This window comes from Lacerta agilis, chromosome 4 (genome assembly GCF_009819535.1).
Source record: "Lacerta agilis isolate rLacAgi1 chromosome 4, rLacAgi1.pri, whole genome shotgun sequence".
In the NCBI taxonomy this organism is placed as follows: domain Eukaryota; kingdom Metazoa; phylum Chordata; class Lepidosauria; order Squamata; family Lacertidae; genus Lacerta; species Lacerta agilis.
Window position 1 is genome coordinate 74,302,101 of NC_046315.1, and position 21,510 is coordinate 74,323,610.

Sequence of the window (21,510 nt, forward strand, 5' to 3'; positions counted from 1 at the left end):
GAAGCACTACCGATAGTTTAAAATGAGAGACAAGAAAAGGGTCGTCTTATTAAACGAGATATAGCGAATGACATTTACAAGTTTAACTACGTTTGTCCTCAGTTTCAGAATCAGCTGGCACTTATGGCATATATTGACTGCAAATGGTGTTTGGGCAGATGTAGGCTCTCTAAATATATAGCTATATCTCAAAAATTCATAATTGAAATGCATTCCTTTTTAGTAGGAATGTGATTTTCAATGACATTTCGGAAAGAGGTACCTGCATTTTCGCTTCCTGCTTTCACCTATGATGGGGTCAATTATAAGCGATATTATTGAAGACAACAGAGTTTCCCAAGTAGAAACAGCATCATTATTGTTATCAGAATTTTCAGGAGAAGTGTAAAAAGCTTACTACTGGTGATGTTGCATTGCTAATAGTGGGAGCCTAATATTGAAAGTGGAAAATATGAAAAGGCACAGGGCAAAAAGGCAAAACATTGTGGAATTCCCCAAAACATGTTTTATTCACCTTCTTCCCCCACTTTTTTGGAATAATACAAGAATCTCAGAAAAATGCATAATCACTTTAATTACATAGGAGGCCATATTCAGGTACTTTCTCTACTAAAGAATCCATGCATTATTCCAAACAAATCATTTCCCCTTAGGAAGAAGACAGAAAGGTATGACACTATTCAACCTCTGCCCTGAGTTGAGATATATAGGAAACATTATTTCTCAGTGCTAACAATTTGTATGTTTGCCTGTTGTTAGGGAAATACTGAATGATTAGTGTTTAAAGTGACTTTTTATCCTCCCATGGTAGAGAGTAGGATCCTGGCCAAATTGTGTCCCCTGCAATGACGCTATTCCTCAGATTGCCTCAGCCTCTTCAATGGATTGTATTTACCAGTGTGAAGGTGTTCATCTTACTTGCTGCACAACTTAAAGCCTGCTGGCTATTTTCTTATTACAAGGCAAGTGGAATAATGGTCATATTGTCAACTGGAGGAAAATGCAGAATATTGAAGAAGGGCAATATATGTTCCAGCCTTTGTATGTACAAAACAGAAGAATGATAAAGCAAAATTCATATGAAGAGGGTCTCAGAGCATGCTTTGCTGAGATAAACCACATAAACTATTGCCAACTCACAAATACCCTTTTTCCATTCCTGCAATAGGATATGACTTCATGCTCTCTTTGAATGTAATTCTAGGGTTCTTACATACTAACAGCAAACTCATTCGCTCAGTGTTGATCCTTGCTCAAAATGGCACCAACCTTCCACATGAGGGAGGTGTCTGCAGGTTCAGGAGTGCCCCATGGTTTGTAGAAGTGTGAACAGAATATGATTTGGGAGTGGGGAACCTAAGGGGGAGACACTCCAAAACAGCCTCATGAGCACTGAGTGTGCTTAGTGAGCACCAAATGTTGCCTGGTTATTGGAGGGAGGGAACTGAAAAAATGGATGAGAAAGAAGAAGATGAAAGAGTGTTCTGGAAAAGGGAAAGGCTGGCTGGCCAAAACACACAGCATTTTGTGGCGGTTCCCATATGTACTTTGGAATGAGCCAGTCAAAAGAAGTGTGAAGTTAGTACTTTTTACGGATTCTTTGGTGATCACTTGTAGCCAAGTAAGATTGTCTTCCATGAACACAGTCTTAACTGTGAGTCCGTAAGTGACAGTGGAGGCCAGTTCTGGATCCACACATCCTTCCATAGTGGGGACATAGATTTCTGGGCAGGAGTTGATCACGGTGAGGGTTTGGCAAGCGTGCCTTCCTCTTAGCGTGTTTCTCCCTTTTGTCCTGAGTTTGAGCGTCTTCAAAGTCCATGACACCTTTGGTAAAGGCTGTTCTCCAATTGGAGTACTTTGGAATAAATCAGTCATAAGAAGTGTGAAATTGGCACTTTTACGGATGATACATACTGGCACTTACCAGCTCACAAGTTTAGTACACATTTTTGGATATAAGTGTTGAGAGGGGAGGAAAGTGAAGGAGAAGGAGTTTGGGAACAAATATTTTTGCAACATCTCACAGGAGCATGTGCTCTAGCATTGAGCTATGGCCCTTCCCCACAGTCTAGTACTGATAGGGATAAAAGGAATAAAAGAGAGTTGTACTTCCTTCCCCTTCTGGTACCTACTCCTGGCAGGAAATAAGAAGTATCCTCCATGCCCCTGTGGTAACAGGGTCCTATTGGACAACATCTCACCAGGAAACGGAAGATTACCCCCAGCAACTTCAGCGGGCCTACCCTGGATTTCTTTGCTTTGACACTGCAAAATCCTCTTCAAAGTAACTCTAAATAAAATTGGAGTTGCGGAGGTCGGCTAATGTATACCAGAAATGAAAATGGAATGTTCTCTGAAATGTGTGAATACAGCTGATTTACATCTGGAAGCAAAGCAATTTTTTTGCATCTCCCTTGTAATAGACATGCATTTATATATATCAAAATGTGACAAACAGCAACAAAAAATTATAAACCTTGGCATGGTGAAAAAGAAAATCACAATAGGAATATTACCTAAAATGAAATAACATAAAACACCACACAATAAAACCCCGAATTTGTTTACCAGGGTGCGGACCTCTGATTGTTCTGACAATATGTATCTTATTCTCCATGCCACGTGACCTGGCTGAAATAAGAAGTTCGTTTTTTAAAAAACAAAAACAAAATCTACCCCCCAATTCATTTTTAACAAAATGAAAAAGCAAAGTATAAAATTTAAATCAATGCAAAAAGAAAGAAGAAAGAAAGAAAAATCAGGATATTTAATCCTTAAAATAGAGCCGGCCCAATACTATGAATATGTTTTGTTTTTATGCATTGATTTTATTATTTGCAAAGGTTCTTCTCATTTAACCCAAACACACACACACACACACACACACGCTCAAAGGCAGAAGTTAGAAAATGGATGAGGGGGGGCTATAGAGCAAAACATAATATAAGGAATTGTACGGTCCAGAGTGATGCACAGATATGGTTGAAGTAAGCCTGAAATCAAACCCACTCTGAGATTCCCCTGACTGAAAACAAATGTCTTTCAGTGCAACGTTACTCAGAAGTCAATCGGTTTACTCTCAGGTAAGTGGGTACAGGACTAAAGCTTTACAGCTCATGTCTGGTTTCAACAAAGATGCATTTTGCCTTCTTGCCAGCTGCATCCCCATTAAGTGTCCCAGACAGTTGAAATAATGTGGAAGCCTGCAAGCTACAGGGGCATAACGGACAGGGGAGCCCACCACAGTCCGATGTCTGGGATAATGGGAGAAAATGAACTTTCAAACACCAGGACTGAATGACTCGCCTCTGCTGGTTCAGTAGATTTCACCTCTACATAAAGAGTTGCAGCAGAACTTATTAGCATTGCACTTTGGACTAAAGAATGAGTTGGTAAAGGGACCCCTGAACATTAGGTCCAGTCGTGTCCGACTCTGGGGTTGTGGCGCTCATCTCGCGTTACTGGCTGAGGGAGCCGGTGTACAGCTTCCGGGTCATGTGGCTAGCATGACAAAGCTGCTTCTGGTGAACCAGAGCAGGGCACGGAAATGCCATTTAGCTTCCCGCCGGAGTGGTACCTATTTATCTACTTGCACTTTGACGTGCTTTTGAACTGCTAGGTGGGCAGGAGCTGGGACCGAGCAACGGGAGCTCACCCTGTCGCGGGGATTCGAACCGCCGACCTTCTGATCAGCAAGCCCTAGGCTCAGTGGTTTAGACCACAGCGCCACCCGCATCCCCAAGAATGAGTTAGGGCTGACCTAAAAATTAGTTCAGGAACAGCAACAGGAAGAATGAAGAACAGATTCCATGACTAAAAAGACACATGTCTAGAAATCATTTGCCAAGTAGCTAGCAGTCACATAGGTCCAACAGCCATGTCCCCCCCTCCCCCGGTACAATTCCCTTTGAGAGCAATGAGATGTCATTAAAAAATTGCTCCCCGGGGGGATTTGCTCTATGCCATACAATGTGGACAAGAAAACCTGTCCTGTATCCACTCTAGGCTGGGTGACTTATTCTGAAACTTTCTGAAAGGAAAACCTGAAAAAGAAAATACCCAGAAAGTGCTGGAGCGTTTGGACCACCTCAGAAAGGTATGTACAGGACCGTGACTGAAGTGGGCTCACGGTCCTTTGTGGGTCATGTTAAATTTTGTTAAATAAATAAGAAGTGATGCACCTGCATCAAATCAGGCGAGGATCTGAGTTCTGTGTGGATCCTTCCACCATTTCTAGTAACAATATAAAGCGGAAATCTTCCATCAGCCTAGCAATAACCTGGTGGGTGCTGCAATTTCTACTTTTGTCAAAAAGTGAATGACTGGTTGGAAAATCATGTCCATCATCATGACCTATGTACAGTAACAGGGTCAATGAGAGAAAGAGGCACATGTACTCAACAAAGTATATGCTGTACTTTCATGCGAGTCACCCTCCATGATATTGCTCCACCTCCAGATATCAGGGGACACCTTGGCAGAAAATGACACCTCCCTATAGTTCAAAAGCTAGACTCTCCATAACACCACGCACAAATGAGCAAGATATCAAATTCTTCCTGGCTCCTGTTTCTCAATCCATTTTGTTGTATGCCTGTAGGCCTCCAACAGCAGAAGAGTTTGCATAGTCCAAGAGGTTATTTCAGGAGACCCTCAGTGTTGAAGCTGGGTCAGAAAGAGTCAAAAACTAATTGGTTCCACTGTTCTAAAGGGGACGTTGCTTACCAGCCAAAATAAATGACAAAAGTGACAATGTCAAATTTTAAAAAAAACCCTTCAAACTACCCATGATTCAGCAGGAGAAAGGTCATGTAGGAAGAGAAGAGAAACGGGATCCTATGACTCTTAGAACAGCTGTGGGCCCCCTCTCTACTACAATGTTTATGACAATGGCAGGGGAAAGAAAGTGAAAATTTCCCCTGGTAGAACCAAATCATGTACCATCTGGCCACCACTGTCAGAGAAAACCCCATCAAGAAACTTCCAGTGTAGTGTGAATAATCCCTCAGTCAGCATTCCAGATGCTCTTGCACCAAATTAATGATAATGGCTTATTGTAAACAGTGTTTAAATTTATATAAGGGGGGGTGCCATTGAAATCCTGCCCCCCCAACTCAGGGCCTATAGAATCTGCTGGCTAGGTGTCAACTTCTAGAATAGGAAGATTCTATTATACATGTCCTCGCACATGTTGGAAACTATTCTTGTTTAGCAGAAGATGATAATGCTAATGCACCAGTGATCAGGATGCTCTTTATTCGACTTATTATTTGAAATCACTCAGGTCAGAGGTAGTCAATATGGGGATCTTCAGATGTTGTAGACTACAACTCCCACCATCCACAACCACGGACTGATGGGAGTTGGACTCTATGCAACATTTGGAGGGCACCACATTGACTACCCTTGATTTAGATGATTGCTCAGTTTATGTTCCAGCACCTTTACATACTTCATGCTTAGAAAGGAATCCAAGAATTGGACTATATCTCTACTTCTATTTTTTTATTCTGGTAGGATTGTACTTTATGCACAATTTTGGGAGGGGGGCAGCAATCTTATGCAGCACCCCAAAACACGTGATTTGGACCGCTGTGCCCGAAAAAAGTGCAGCCCGGAATTGTGTGAGATCACGACACCCATTTTTGTCCCTCTCCTCTCGCGAGAAAAAATAGGATGTCCCGTTTCCTCCAGGGTAGTTGAGGGGTATGTGACTCTCAGACCAGTTGCTGTCTCTCAGCTTAGCCTAACTCATGGTTTGTTGTGAGGGTGAAATGGGGGGGGGCAGAAGCATGTATGCTCCTTTGACCTTTTTTGGAGAAAATGTGAGATATAAATCTAATAAATTAAATGCATAATGGGAAGGAGTTCAATCTAATAAATTAAATGCATAACATCATGGAAGGAGTTACCATACATCTTCAAAACTCCCTGCACACTGAGAAAAGGAACTATTTCCCTTGTGGTCCAACTCTTCCCTGAAATATCTTCAGACTTTTTATTATTATTATTATATTTTCAGAGGAGAATTGGAGGGCTAAGCACCCCTCCCATCACCTAAGAACCAATGCCATTATTTCAGCAAACACAGATTTGGAGATATGTAGTTCCCAGGATGTCTAGTTGCCTGAGGGGAAAATTAGGCACCAGTCAATATGCTGTTCCGTAGCCTTGTGTGGCTTGCAGTTTTAAGGAGGGTAGAGAATCAGAAATCCATTATTTGGAGAGGTACTCGCATGATACAATTTATCCCTAAAACTGATCCAAAATCTAGTTAAACATTAGTTTTTAAATGGAAGAGAAAGAGGAGGTAGCCGTTGTGCTTTGTGAATGTAGAGAAAATTATCATGTGGACTAGTGGGCCTTGAGTTTCCAACAACTAAACCATTGAGCTTTATTTGTTTACTGTTATAGATATGAGCAGGACTACATATCAACATCGTGGTGCTGAAGCATACGCCTTCATATCTCCCACTCCAAATCAAGAAAGAATGTAAATAAATCTATTTTAATTACAGGTGATTAATTAAAGCAAGACACCAGAAAAACATTAGTTTTAAAGCTCAAAAGATATATCAGTCTAAAGACGGTCATTTTTGCCCTTTCAGAGGCTGCAGCATCAGCTCTTGAAGGTGATTAAAAGCTGTATTCCAAGATTAAAGGAATTTGTTAAAGGTATTTCATTGGGAGGGCTCTTATTTAAAGAGGTACTTCAGGAAGTAATCAGCTGTTTTACGGTTCCATTGAGAAAGCTATTTCTCTGTCAGTATAACCTCAAATAATAAGCATATAATCAGTCTAAGAAATGAGATGTGTATAATATTTCAGAACAAACTGTGTGGAAAGCATCTTGTAGAGCTGCATAATATGCCTGATTTTACACACACACACACACACACACACACACACACACACACACACACTTCAGGAGTTAGAAAGCCATCACAATTTTTTCAGCAGCAAAAGACTGCAGGGAAGGAATGTACAGCAAATAATACTGAATGCAGAAAATACTAATTTCATGTTTCCTTTATATACAAAACGAAACAAAACAAAATTCCTTCCAGTAGCACCTTAGAGAGCAACTAAGTTTGTTCTTGCTATGAGCTTTCGTGTGCATGCACACTTCTTCAGGTGAAGAGGTGTGCATGGACACGAAAGCTCATACCAAGAGCAAACTTAGTTGGTCTCTAAGGTGCTACTGGAAGGAATTTTTTTATTTTTTTATTTTGTTTTGACTATGGCAGACCAACACGGCTACCTACCTGTAACTTCTTTATATACGTAATGGATAAGAAACGGGTTCTGATGGAGTTATCCATTTATTTTTATACATACATATAATTTATAATTACTATGGTTGGGCAGTATGTCCAAATATTTCATAGGAAAAATAGGCATTGCCTAAAGTGTAGAAAGTCTAAGAGTGAAAGCCAAGGTCTTTAGGTTGGAGATAGATAGAGAGATTTGTATTACAAATCCTTAAACTTCTGTTGGAGAACTAAACAAACTGCAGTGACCTTCAAGATAAAGTTCATACTTATTTTGAGTAATGCTGATTCTAAGAATGCCATGCTATGTGATTCTGTACATACCGTATATCGCGGCGTATAAGGCGACTCGGCGTATAAGACGACCCCCCAACTTTTTATGTGAAAAAACAGAGTTTGGGGTATACTCACCCAGCCCGGGCTCCATGGTGGCTGAGGTGGCGGCGGCAGCTGGAGCGGCGGGGAGAGGTTCCCCTCTAGCCGCAGAGGAGCCGCGCTCGCTGCCCACGCCTAGCCCGGGATCCATGGCGGCGGCGGCTGCTGAAGCGGCGGGGAGAGCTTCCCCTCTAGCCGCAGAGGAGCCACGCTCGCTGCCCACGCCTAGCTCGGGATCCATGGCGGCGGCGGCTGCTGCTGAAGCGGTGGGGAAAGCTTCCCCTCTCGCCGCACAGAAGCGCTCCGCGCTTGCCACCCACGCCCAGCCCGGGCTCCATGGCGGCGGCGGCGGCAGCTGAAGCGGCGGGGAGAGGTTCCCCTCTAGCCGCAGAGGAGCCGCACTCGCTGCCCACGCCCAGCCCGGGATCCATGGCGGCAGCGGCGGCTGGAGCGGCGGGGAGAGCCTCCCCCTCGCCATACAGGAGCGCTCCGCGCTTGCCTCCATGGCGGCTGAGGCGGCTGGAGCGGCGGGGAGAGCCTCCCCCTCGCCGCACAGGAGCCCTCCGCGCTTGCCTCCATGGCGGCTGAGGCGGCTGGAGCGGCGGGGAGAGCCTCCCCCTCGCCGCAGAGGAGCCCTCCGCGCTTGCCTCCATGGCGGCTGAGGCGGCTGGAGCGGCGGGGAGAGCCTCCCCCTCGCCGCACAGGAGCCCTCCGCGCTTGCCTCCATGGCGGCTGAGGCGGCTGGAGCGGCGGGGAGAGCCTCCCCCTCGCCGCACAGGAGCCCTCCGCGCTTGCCTCCATGGCGGCTGAGGCGGCTGGAGCGGCGGGGAGTGCCTCCCCCTCGCCGCACAGGAGCCCTCCGCGCTTGCCTCCATGGCGGCTGAGGCGGCTGGAGCGGCGGGGAGAGCCTCCCCCTCGCCGCAGAGGAGCCCTCCGCGCTTGCCTCCATGGCGGCTGAGGCGGCTGGAGCGGCGGGGAGAGCCTCCCCCTCGCCGCACAGGAGCCCTCCGCGCTTGCCTCCATGGCGGCTGAGGCGGCTGGAGCGGCGGGGAGAGCCTCCCCCTCGCCGCACAGGAGCCCTCCGCGCTTGCCTCCATGGCGGCTGAGGCGGCTGGAGCGGCGGGGAGAGCCTCCCCCTCGCCGCACAGGAGCCCTCCGCGCTTGCCTCCATGGCGGCTGAGGCGGCTGGAGCGGCGGGGAGTGCCTCCCCCTCGCCGCACAGGAGCCCTCCGCGCTTGCCTCCATGGCGGCTGAGGCGGCTGGAGCGGCGGGGAGAGCCTCCCCCTTGCCATACAGGAGCGCTCCGCGCTTGCCTCCATGGCGGCTGAGGCAGCGGCAGCGGCGGCTGGAGCGGTGGGGAGAGGCTCCATGGCGGCTGAGACGGTGCACGCACACACTCAGCCAGTGGCGGGGTGGATGTTGCCGGCGTACAAGACGACCCCCCACTTCAGAGAAGATTTTTTGGGATTAAAAAGTCGTCTTATACGCCGCGATATACGGTATGCATTTTGGATTTTCCATTCCATTCTGACCTGAGATCATTTTGCTACACCGGCCCAGAAATAACCATAGAGGGTCCTCTAACATTCTGGTGTAGCTTCCAATATGAAGGCAGGCTCAGAAGCGCCAGAGAATTGGCAAAGGGTTAGTACCAGTGTAAACACTCTAAGGATTAAGTCACAGCTATGAGATCTGGAACTATGGCTTGTATTCTTCACTCCATTTCCCCCAGCAGGTAACAACAGCTTGGGTGTATTTTAGAAAGGGAAAATGGCACACAGTATGTATGGAATTGTTAAACCTATCTTTCTCCCCATACCCCCAATAACTGCCTAAGCAAACTGGCTGCCTACCAGCAGCGGCTGAACAAAAGGAAAATATTGGGAGATCTTATCATAGTTCTCCCACATCATGAGTGGTTTGGCTGTTGGACACCTTTCTGGAATGCAGATTTAAACCCTATCAGTTTATAAGACAAGTCTGAGGGTGCATAGTGGTGCATAGCTGTCAACTTTCCCTTTTTTGCAGGAAATTCCCTTATTCCAGCGCCGTTTCCCATTGCAAAAAAAAGGAAGGTTGACAGCTCTTGGTTGCAATCCACAAATATGGTAAGCACTGAGGTAAGAGATTATCTAGCATTGCATCCTAAAAGCCATATGGGATCTTAAGAGGAGTCCTCCTCAAGGACTCACGTTTACATATCCAGTTCCCCTTCCCCTGTTTTATCTGAGAACTGTTGCTTGAAAATCCAACTGATATAAAGGTGAGGTTACAGAGGAGTGGGCAGAGGAGGGCCTTCTTGGTAGTGGCACCTGCCCTGTAAAACGCCCTCCTGTCTGATTATTATGCAACCTTCCATAGACATCTGAAGGCAGCCTTGTATCAGAGAAGCTTTTAACGTGAGATGTTCTGCTGTGGTTTTGTATATTCTGTTGGAAGCCTCCCAGAGTAGCTGGAGCAACCGGTGAAATGGGCGGGATATAAATAACAAAATTATTATTATTAAAGGTAATTGGAAGCACAATCTACCTTTCCTAATGATTTGGAACAGGACTGGCAAAAAAGAAGAAGCACTTCTTCAAATAGCATATAGTTAAGCTTTGGGATTTGCTGCCACGTGATGTAGTGCTAGCCACCAACTTGGGTAGCTTAAAAAGGGAGTTAGGGCAAATTCCTGGAGGATAAAGCTACCAGGGGCTACTAGTCACAATGGCTTGCGCTACGCCAGTATGCCTCTGCACACCAATTGCTGGGGAACTTGGGCGGAGAGAGTGCTGTTGCATTTAGATCCTGCTTTTGGGTTCCCCCTTGCTGATGGTTGGCCACTGTGAAAACAGATGCTGGGCTAGATAAGCCTTTGGTCTGATCCAGGACTCCTGTGTTCTTAAGAGCTCTGTCCTGTTGAAACGCCACATGCCTCCATGGCTGTATTATAGAAAAGACTAATTTGATCCAGGGAAGAAATGACACTATAAGAAAGTACTGCTATCATCCAATTTCTTATTTAGGAGTAAAGTACATGTCTCTGTTGTTTTTTTTTTAAAAGGAAAATGCTGTAGCACTGTGAGCAAAAAAAAGGAGAGAGGTCATTATTAGGTGAAGATGAAGAAATGGCCCTGCCAAGATTGGAGGGGAAATTCCTGTATCAAGACAGGAGTAATAGGCCTATCAAGAAAAGTGGCGAAGAGACAATGGACGGAGACGTGGAAGGAATAGCCCCGCCAGAACCACCATTCAGTCCCTCCTTATTCAAATGTCAAGAGAAAGCAGCAAAGGAAATCATAGGATTTCAGAGAACCAAAGTTACAGATGGGGCATGCATACGACAGTAACGTCGTTATCAGAATCATACTGTTTTCAGAATGAGAGGCAAAAAGATTTGAGAATTGTGTGGTTTTATCATTTTGGCTTAGGATCTGTTTGGTAGAGAAGGGGCAAAAACCAGTCTACTCTATTTTTACTTCTCCGAACCTTTTTCTATAACAACTTCTACTACAACTCCCTTCATCCCTGACCATTGGCTTTGGTGGATGCAGTTGATGAGAGTTAAGAATCCACCAACACAGAAGCTGGAGGGCCACAGGTCTTTCTCTCCTGCTGCTGTATGAGGTAGCTGACCTCTGCAATCAACAGTGACCTGTGGCTTCAGCATTATAGAAGGGGCCAGTCACATATTAGATCCAGAGATGAAACTCGATGACCTCCAACACAAATTGGAGGCCACCCATCTCCACTGTTTTGTAGCCTAAACATCATGCAGGTTTTCTTTTATTAAGTGTCACAAGCTTGTAATGTTACATTTATGTAAAAACAATACAACATTGTTCTTTTTCTGTGCCAAGCATATTTTTTTATCATAATTGCTGTACACTTGAAACAGAGAGAAATCCTCTGATCCGGATATTGCATTCTTGATCATTCATTCTATCTAGGCTTGCAATCTTAGTAGGGTAGAACCTGAAACTGAGGTCTGTAGAAAGTGCATCTGAGTTAACCAAAACCAGTGTACAGAGCTCACAGAGAGGTGTGGTGCCATTTTTGAAAAAAGTCAAAAATATTCAAAGTAATTAAGGAAATTGCACATTGAATAAATGTTGATTTTTATCAGTGCATGCAAAAGATATGGCAGTTTTTAAACTAACTACCTGTGTTTGAAATGTTTCCCATTAACGCAGGCGCATTTGAATTTGCAGCTGGCTTCCCTGGCAAGAGGGGCAGCATATACAGCAATTGGAATGACGGAGGCGTTGCTGGATGTAATATGCACTGGCCATTCTTTCTAACGGGAAAGAGGTTTGCACTCAACACTACATTTAGCTGCAATTATGCAGTTAAGATGCCAACATCTTCTGGAAAAGGGAGAGTGAATATATTGGAAATATTGACGTGATGTTTGGTTGTAGATTGGATAGCAACTGATTGCGGGGGTTTTAGATTTCATGTTACTGCTTCCCCATCTGTCTGTAGGTTAGAAGGCACGTGCTCTCTGAGCCAGAGCCTTTGATTTATTATTTTATTTATTTAGTATGCGCTGCTTTTCAACCTACAGGTTCCCAAAGCAGCTAAAGCCCAATAAAATTATTATTTTTAAAATCAAACAACTTAAATACAGATGATGTCCCAGCAGGTTGCACCACTTTCTGGAGGTCAAATCAGGCATTTGATTAACAGTCGCCACAACATTTTGGGCAGTATCTGACATTATTCATATACAGAGTAGATCTATTTAAATCAATGTTGGATATCACTCATTGCAGAACTATGGATTCCAGAAGCATTTGTTCTTCACCTTGCTGCAAACATGGATAAATCCAGGTCTGCTTAGCATACCATCAATGGTAAATTATTTGAAGATTTTGTTTTTTTGAAATTTTAATATAGGCACCATCTGCACTATACATTTAAAGCAGTATTATACCACTTTATAGTCATGGGTCCCCATCCCCTGAATCCTGTAGTTTTTAAGAGTGCAGAAAGTTGCTAGGATCTTCTTCATCCCTTCACAGAGCCCCAGTTCCCAGAGTTCCCTGGGCTAAAGGATTGACTGTTAGGAAACAGTGTCAGTAGCTAATGTTGAGTGACTATTAGTGGCTGTTTTTCCTTCTCAATGTTGCATTACTCAAAAAATAAATAAATCACTAAGTGTGGAAAGATGTTGACTTCATTACATTTGGGCATTTTCCCAGAATGCCAACTGTCCCCAAGAAGCACAAATTTTATGGTTCATGCAAAACTGCATTCCTTCTTGCACATTTCCAGGTTTCTTAGTCCTATACTCCTAGGCAAGTGCGAATAAGACGGCAGCCTTAATTTACCTTTTCCCAGGCCTTGAAACTAGAGTGTGTACTGTATCCTAATAAAATGAACAATAACAAGACATGAAGAAGCATTGGAAGCACGTTCCCCACCCCCTCAAACAATTCTGGGAGCTGAGGTTCACCCTGCACAGAATTACAATCCCCAGCACCACTTAACAAACTACTGTACCTAGAAATCTTTGAAAATGTGCTTTGAATGCGTTTTAAAGACACAGTGTGTAGGTAGACACACCAGCCACCTGCAACCCTATCTACTTTTTTTATTGCAGAACTTCTGAAGATCTAGTCGGTTATCCATGTCCCTTAATAATGCTGAATATCCTACATTCTTTTTCTTCTGAACATCTGGCAACTGCGGACAGTGCTAAAAAAATAGCAGCCTTTCCTCCTTCCTCGGGGTTTTGCGGCTCCTCGGGGTTCAAAACAAAAACAGACAAGCAAAAAATATATATTTAAAAAAATTCTAAAACCTCCGCGTAAGAATGTTGCTCCCCTTCGGCGGCCACATAACTATGAATGGCTTTGCCGCTTGACAGCTCGAGAGTCACATGACTCCTCCTGAGGGCGGAGCGTCCTCTCTTCTTTCCTCCAACACTCCCCCCCCCCGCCCGCCGCGTTTTGCGGCTAATCAGGCGCGACGTCTCCGCCGTCGAGCTGCTGCGTGTGCGACAGTTGGAGGGGGCCCCTGAACGGAATACGGCACATAGGGGAGGGGCCTCTCTGTCTCGCTCCGTCTGCCCCGCCCTCCTCTCCCTTAGCAAATATGGTAGTGGCGGCGGTTGGGCGCGTGTTGCTCGGGAGCCGTGCGTGGAGCGGGACGGGGAAGCGGTTGGCGGGGCCGAAGGTAAGAGAGGAGGGAGGGAGGAAGAGAGAGAGCGCGCGGGCGGTGTGTGGGGGGGGGGTGAAGGGGAGGTGAGTAGCCGCGAACGTAAAGAGCTGCCGGTTTCTGAGCGCTCGGCGGCGCATGCGCTGTTTTTTCTCTCCCCCTCAAGTCCCAGGTGAGGTAACTTCAGTCCTCGAAATCTTTTCTCTCCACATGTTCAGAAAAAGTTGCTCCGTAGCCCGAAATTGACTCGAGTCATATGGCTTCTCTGCCTTCCCACCTCGCATGCCTTTCAATAGCTTTACGAGGCATGGCTGGGGAAACCTCGCCAGGTGGGCGGGGTATAAATAATAAAATATTAGTGTTATTATGGCTGTGAAATGCTTGCGGTCATACTTTTGCTCTCTCTGCACATACACACATATACAGGCACACAGTGTGTGTGTGTGTGATATATACACTGGGTGTATGTGTGTGTGTAGACACACACACACACACACACACAGAGAGAGAGAGAGAGAGAGACACACATACATCCAGTCAGATGAACGGGGTACAAATAAATTATTTACACACACACAAATTTACACATACATGGCTTCTGTGCTATTAGGATAGGAGTTGGGCCTGCAGTCACATCTGGAGAACTTCATGCCTCCCACGCCCATCATATTTTAATTTACAAACATTGCGTTCTGCTCCTCATCACATGATCCCTGTATTATTATTTTTAGTGCTGTGGGGCCACTTTATTTTATTTTATTTATACACACCATACCCTGGCAGGGTCAGGAGCCCCCTTGATCTCAAAAAAACCTTAACTAATTAATTAATTATACCACCTTCTACCCGCAGGTCTCAGGGCGGTTCACAGAATAAAATCAAAATATAAAACCACCAAATGCATAATCAAAATAAAAAAAACAACGCAATAACCCCCTCCCCTAAAAAAACCCACCACGTTTTAAAAGGGCATAGGATCCTTAAATCAATAAGCTGATTTGAGAAGAAAGTGGGGAAGAGTTGTAGGAGAGGAATCCCCAATAAGGTTCACACAAGAGCTGTAACTAAACAACCAAATGGGTTTCCGGTAGTTATATGCAAAGGGTAAAGGTAAGGGTAGAAAGTATAACCATACAGAGTGGTCTCTTGAAAAAAGATTGAGTGCTGCCCTTCCAATATAGTACGGCTTGTGCTGGATCTGCTGGCTCCTTTGAAAGCCACCTCCACCACCTAGCCTTGCCAATTTCCAAAACAAACTGCAGTTGAGAGCTGTGTTCTTCTGCTTCCAGTCTCTGTTGTAGAGGGAGCTTCCTTCTTGACAGGCAGCTCCCAAGGCCAAGCTCTCAAGCCTGCCAGAGTACTTCATTGCAACAGAGGAAGCATTAATTTTAATTGGAGCTATTGCGGCATCTTTTTCTTTGGTTGGGACTATCCTAAACACAGGCTTCTGGCTCTTGTAACTGAAAAAGCGGGGGGACGGGACACTTTTCAGGTTGCAGAAGGTGCAAGTGGAGGTCATGTCATTGCTCACCTGCACACCTGCTCCACTAGGCAGAGGAGAAGCCAGAATTATACCTCAAAGCGCCAAGACCAAGTTTAGAAGCCAACTTTCCTTTGCTGCAATACAGAAGAAACCTGGTTATCATTAGGCAAAAAGGTCTTGGGATAATCCAAGGTGTGAGACAAGAGTCTGTACTTGTATAAGACAGTGTTTTTCAACCACTGTTCCGTGGCACACTAGTGTGCCGCGAGATGTTGCCTGCTGTGCCGTGGGAAAATTACTTTATATATAGTCAATATAGGCAGAGAGTTAAATTTTTTAACATTTTCTAATGGTGGTGTGCCTCGTGATTTTTTTCATGAAACAAGTGTGCCTTTGCCCAAAAAAGGTTGAAAAACACTGGTATAAGACACAACTGAGCAACATGTATCATAATTTACTAAAATCACATTGCACAAAATACTGTAGGGAGATAGAACTCGTAGAACAACAGAAGTCAAAAACTATACTGTATTAAAGATATGGGAATGTAATGAAGCCCACTATTTCACCTGATTTTAAATCTGACATTTGATGCTGGAAAAACAACCTGATTAGATAGAAAGATTAATAAAAACCAGAAATATGATCAATTACTCAACAATTAGAAGCTATTTGCATCCTGAGAATTTATTATGCTTTAAATACTTCATATAAACTGTGGTGTTACACGACGTTTAAGAGATTCTTAAGAGATTTAAAAGAATTTTATATTTAATAGGTTATTAAGAGATTTAACAGTTTGAGAAGAATGTCCTAAAAAAGATAAAAATTGACTGTTTTGAATTTATTTTGTGAAACAGAAGTATGATTGTGAATGAGAACAGGTTGAGGATTACATGATTAAATGGGTACGGGGTACTGTAAATATGATCCCCATGGAAATCAGGAAATTGCTAGAGCTCATTCTTTTTTGTTAAATCAAACTATAAGAGAAAACTGCTTCAAAGTAATGTCAAGGTGGTATTTAACTTCAGTTGTACTAAGTGTGATGAATAAGGATAAGGAAGTTACTTGCAATAACAATAACAGTTAGATGTTTATTTTGTAAATTTCTATGTTCTCCTACTAGAGAATCCGTATCCGTAGCTGAAGAAGTGTGCATGCACACAAAAGCTCATACCAAGAACAAACTTAGTTGGTCTCTAAGGTGCTACTGGAAAGACTTTTTTTATATTGTTACTAAATTACACTTTAATCCGAAGAGAATATTTAGACAACAACTAATCTAGAGACGATCATTGCAGCAAGGATGTTGTTTTCCCGAAAATTGAAAACTCAGCTATTGCCTCCTCAAATTAGTGACAGGATAAATAAACTTTGGAAATTGGCTGTGATGTCAAAATTAAAATATTACTTAATATTGAAATAAACAGAATATGGACAAAATAATTTTCTTTAAGTTTGGTCCCCATTCTTACTGTATTGTCAAAGAAATTTTTGTCCCCCAACATTTCAGTATAGTTTTACTGTATATGTTTTAAGTTACGTATTAATGATAATGTTATTGTTCTGCTTGAAAATGATTTAAGAAGCTATATTATTTGAAATGCATGTTCAGAAGGACTGATAATATTATTAATAGCATTATTGTTATCAGTATATATTTTTTGTTGCGTTCTTTGACGCAAAAATGAAACGTTACTGTTAAGCTACTGCACAGCAAATTCCCCCATCCTTACAAGTGGGTACTGAGGTGCTAGTGGAGAGTAGCCATGAGCAGTATGAGGATAATTGATGTAATGTAACAGTTTGCAGGGACTGGCTCTCTCCAATTTGTTACATGAAATGTTGCAGCCGTGTTCTGGTTTGAATTTAAACATTTAAGAACTCCTTAAGCTGGCAAATGGAATGTAACTCAGTACGTATTTCCCCTTGCTTGCTTTATTTAATTAATTTCTGTCCCAGAGCAGGGTCACCTAATGAAATAGAAACTTGTTGCATGCTGCTATCGTATCAAGTGACCAATACTAACATTCTCAGCAGTACCTAACTGTTCCTGCAAACAGCACAATCAATACTGTCTGCACCTCCTCACAAGCCCTCCCTACCAAAAGCATCAGCAAAAAAATGAGCTTTTAACTGGTAGCTAAAACCAAATAAAATTGGTGTCTGTCACATTTGAGGTGGGAGGGAGGGAATTCCAAAACTCAAGTGCCACCAGAAAGGCCCCCGCTTGTTGTTGTTGTTGTTGTTGTTGTTTTGTAGTATGTATAGGCTTATATTGGTAGGCTCTGTCTTATATTGAATCAGTACATTGGTCCATCTAACTCAGTTTTTGTCTGCGCTTTTTAGCAGTGGGTCTCCAGGTGTCTTCACCAGCCTTACCTGGAGATGCCAAGGATTGATACATGCAAAGCAGATGCTCTCCCACTCAGCTCTGACTCTTCCCCCACTTAGATTTTGATTAATACAACTTATGCCTTACATTAATGAATGGATGCTTACAAATCTAGGGGCCATAATAATGTTCAAGACAATGCAGTATACAAAACTGTACTACCAGGATGAACAGACGGGACATTGGTCTTCAGTTAGTGGGCTAGGACTTACTACTGGGTTGTGACTTGCCCTAAAGTAGGTTGCAACAGCAATACTACCATTATACCAATATAGCCATATTCTAGGATTGCCATATGCCTGGATTTTCCTGGACATTACCAGGATTTCAAAGTTGGGGGGGGGGGGTTTCCAAAAGGCAGCGCTTTGTCCTGGATCTTAGGAGTCAATTGAAAAATCATGTTTTTTGGCTCAAAAAACTCAACAATGTTTGGGTTTGTCTAAAAAAAAAGCGCAGCTACGCTGCTGATTTTCAACACAATTGTAATAAATTAGGGATCAAAATAATGCTAGCAGTGTCTTGCAGCTTTAATACAGAATTACCTGCAAATAATTAAGTAAACATCTCTTACTGTAAAATCCTATACTTGTCTACTCAGAAATAAGTCTCTTTGAGTTTGCTTCTGTTTGACTAAAAAAATATGTGTGTAGGTGTTTCCCCATGTGGACAATTCACCTACAGGCGTCAGGTCTAAAAGCATGTGTGTGTAACACAGAGAAAGGGAGAGCACTCTCTCTTGCCTATTCACCAGCTTCTAACAGTTTCAGTCTAGTTGATGAAACCTGGGGCGGGCGGGGGGGGGAGCCACAGTTTATGCAAAATCTGACTTGTGAAAGCAGATTGATCATCCTGCTAATGCTCTGCTTATATATTTCTAAGTAATGCAAATATTACAAATACACCATAAACCTCCAGTGCCCTTCTCATCCAAATCCCTGGTGTTCTGCCTCTTGAACACCTCATATCTTGGAACTAGGGAGCACGTGACAATACTTAAAAGTAGCTGGGCAGGCTAATGTATTTATCTGTCATGGATGAAAAATACTATCCAGGTTAAAAGAGAAAAGCCAAGAAATCACTTTTCCCGATACCATTTTCTATTCCTGGAAAGAGGGAAGAGCTACTGAGCTCTGCCTCATCATTGTCCTTGTTTCTGCAGTGGTTTTTTTTTTTTAATTGAAAATTTTCTTGATTTACATAAGTGTGTGCAATGTCTCGCTCGTATTTTTTCCATGTAACATTTTTACAAATTGGTTTTGGTTATTGAGACATTAGGGAGAGAAGGGGGGAAAGAGATGGGTGGGTTGGGGGGATGGGTGAGGTGGGGTGACTATGTTTCTATTTTCCTTAATATATGTAGGGTTTGGTGTCAGCGTTGATTGTGTAGGTTCTCTGTTGTTCGCTTGTGTTTCTTTGGCAGTGAGAGAGGTCGGGATTGGCGTAACCTGATCCAAAACACCCAACAATCCCACTCACACAGGAAACCAAAGATCACCACTGCAGTTGTTTTCAGGCCTTGAAAGCTCACATTTAACTACATAAAAGTTGTTTGGGATATCACCAAAGAAATGCTCTTGTGTTGCATCAGGACAAGATGCCACTGGTTCTATAACTGGGGCTTGCTTTTTATGACAGAGTGCTACTGGTAAGGGGTAATACAAGGAATTATAGGAAGGACCCTTTATTTCTTTTGGCACGAGGCCTTCGTTTGTTTCTGTCGACAGTTGGTTAGAGTGTGTTGCTGATAACACCAAGGTTGCAGGTTTGATGCCCGTATAGGACAGCTGCATATTCCTGCATTGTGGGGCATTGGACTAGATGATGGGTACCTCCCAACTCTAAAATTTTATGATTCTATGAAAGACTGGAAAATATTTCATATCTGAATTCAGCACTTCAGATATTGGGCAGCAAAAAAGGTTTCTCTTTCTTTGCCAGAAACTTTAACTTGTGACTTGTTGGGAATAGGCCCTCTTTTGAAATCCTTGGAACTTACTTTTGCGTAGATCTGTATAGCTAGACAGGCAAGGCACAGAACTCAAACTGAAGTAAGAATATGTGTCACATTGTAGCCTAAATGATTTGACCACTAGATGGCTAACTCCTTAAATTGCTCTCTAGCAAAACTGTTGAGTAGATCTACAAGATTTCACCTTCCAACTTCTTTTCCACCCTCCCATTTCTTTTTCTTGTTTCTTTCCAGGGAGACAACTCCAGTAATCTGTTTATGGAATAATTAGACTGCTGAGAAGCTTTGTTAATATGAACACACGACAAATAAAGTAGTGCATAAGGATGGCTCTTTGCCAAGCTTGAGCCATTACTGCTTTGCCAGTGATTCTTCTGTTCCTTTGGCAGAGTGCTTGATTGAAATTACAGTTGTCTTACCCACTGATTATCTTGGTAAAAGAAAAACAAATCTGTCTAGCCATATCTTACAGGATTCCATAAAAGCCAGAAGATAACTGTCTTTTGGACCATTGTTTTGTGCAGAAATTGTATTCGCTAGTAGGCATTGATGGCAATTGCACTAGGGTTTTAAGAGGGAGGAAGTAAATTGCTCAGCCAAAACTGTCAGCCAGGCTTTTTAAATGGGCTGTCTTAGTCAATATGGTAGGCAAATATGCTAAAAAGCTTTGAGTCCTCATAATCTGAAGTTTTTAGAATTGGTCAACATTTACCAAGAACGGTGTAGAATTTCTTTAAAAATAAGTGTTTGCACACATACATTCAATATATGGTACTAAGACTGTATTCTTGTAAATTAGTTACACTGAGTTCAGTTAGACTTATTCCAAGTAAATGTGTTTATGAAATGCAACCTTAATATATTATGAGTGCACTCAAGAGATATATATTTACATCATTATTATTTTTACATCTGTTAGCTAATACATGAAAGAGGATGTGAGCCAGATTGGATTTGAGTGTGTGAAATTTGGCCTCTTGAATTTCCTGAGTTTCATTTGCTTCTGAAAAATCAGGTGCATGAGAATATTGAAAATTAAGTAACCTGTTTTATTGAAGGTTTAGGCACATAGAATTCTAAAGGAGTGGACTCTCTTTACAGCTCCTTTTCTTCCTCCTTCCCAATCCCATCCCTGTTTTCTTTGCCAACACTTACCACAAGTGACCTAGACTTACCTTCCACCTTCTTCATCTGTGTGCTTGTCAGAATATCATAGGAACACTTTACCCGATTATTAGTTATATTAGATGGTGATATGTAAATAAAATACATCTTGTATGTTTAAAGGCAGGCATTTTGAAAAACAAAAGATTACTTGCTTCATTGTGACATCTGTCTCAGAAAACCAGGTTTCTTGGAAAACAATAGCCCCTAATGAGAATTTATTTACAGAGCAGATGCCAGATATTTACAGAGCAATAATTAATCTTGCCACATCACTTCTTTTCTAGAATAGTGCTCCTCCTCATCCTCCTTCTCCTCCTCCTCCTCTTCTTTTTCTTCTTCTTCTAGAATAGGTATGTGGCCCTGCAGATGCTGCTGGGCTATAAGTCCCATCAACTCTCCTGCTGGCTGATGCTGGTGGGAATTGGAATCCAACATCTGGAGGATCACAAGTTTCCTACCACTATTTTAGAGTTTGTGTTTGGAAGGAACAATGCAATTTCACTCAGTTCATATAAATCACAAGCCCCAAATCCCTGGAAGTATTCCAGTAGTATATAACTGGAAAATTAAGTGGATTGTCTTATGTTAACAAGTATTAAATTTTAAAATGTATTGGAGTTTAAGATGCATTTTAGCTCAACAGCAATAGCCCTGTGAGATGGGTTATGCAGTTGGGACAGTATAATTTACTCAATAATTC

At 43.0% G+C, this 21,510-nt stretch overlaps 1 protein-coding gene across 1 annotated transcript in view; it reads left to right on the forward strand.

The window, feature by feature from the left end:
- Positions 1 to 13,707: 13,707 nt before the first annotated feature.
- MRPS9 (mitochondrial ribosomal protein S9) overlaps positions 13,708 to 21,510 on the forward strand; it is a 36,262-nt gene continuing 28,459 nt past the window's right edge. Inside the window, exon 1 of the mRNA XM_033147643.1 lies at positions 13,708 to 13,811. Within this exon, the coding sequence (XP_033003534.1) occupies positions 13,731 to 13,811 (81 nt within the window). The 5' untranslated portion in view covers positions 13,708 to 13,730. The remainder of the gene's footprint in view (positions 13,812 to 21,510) is intronic.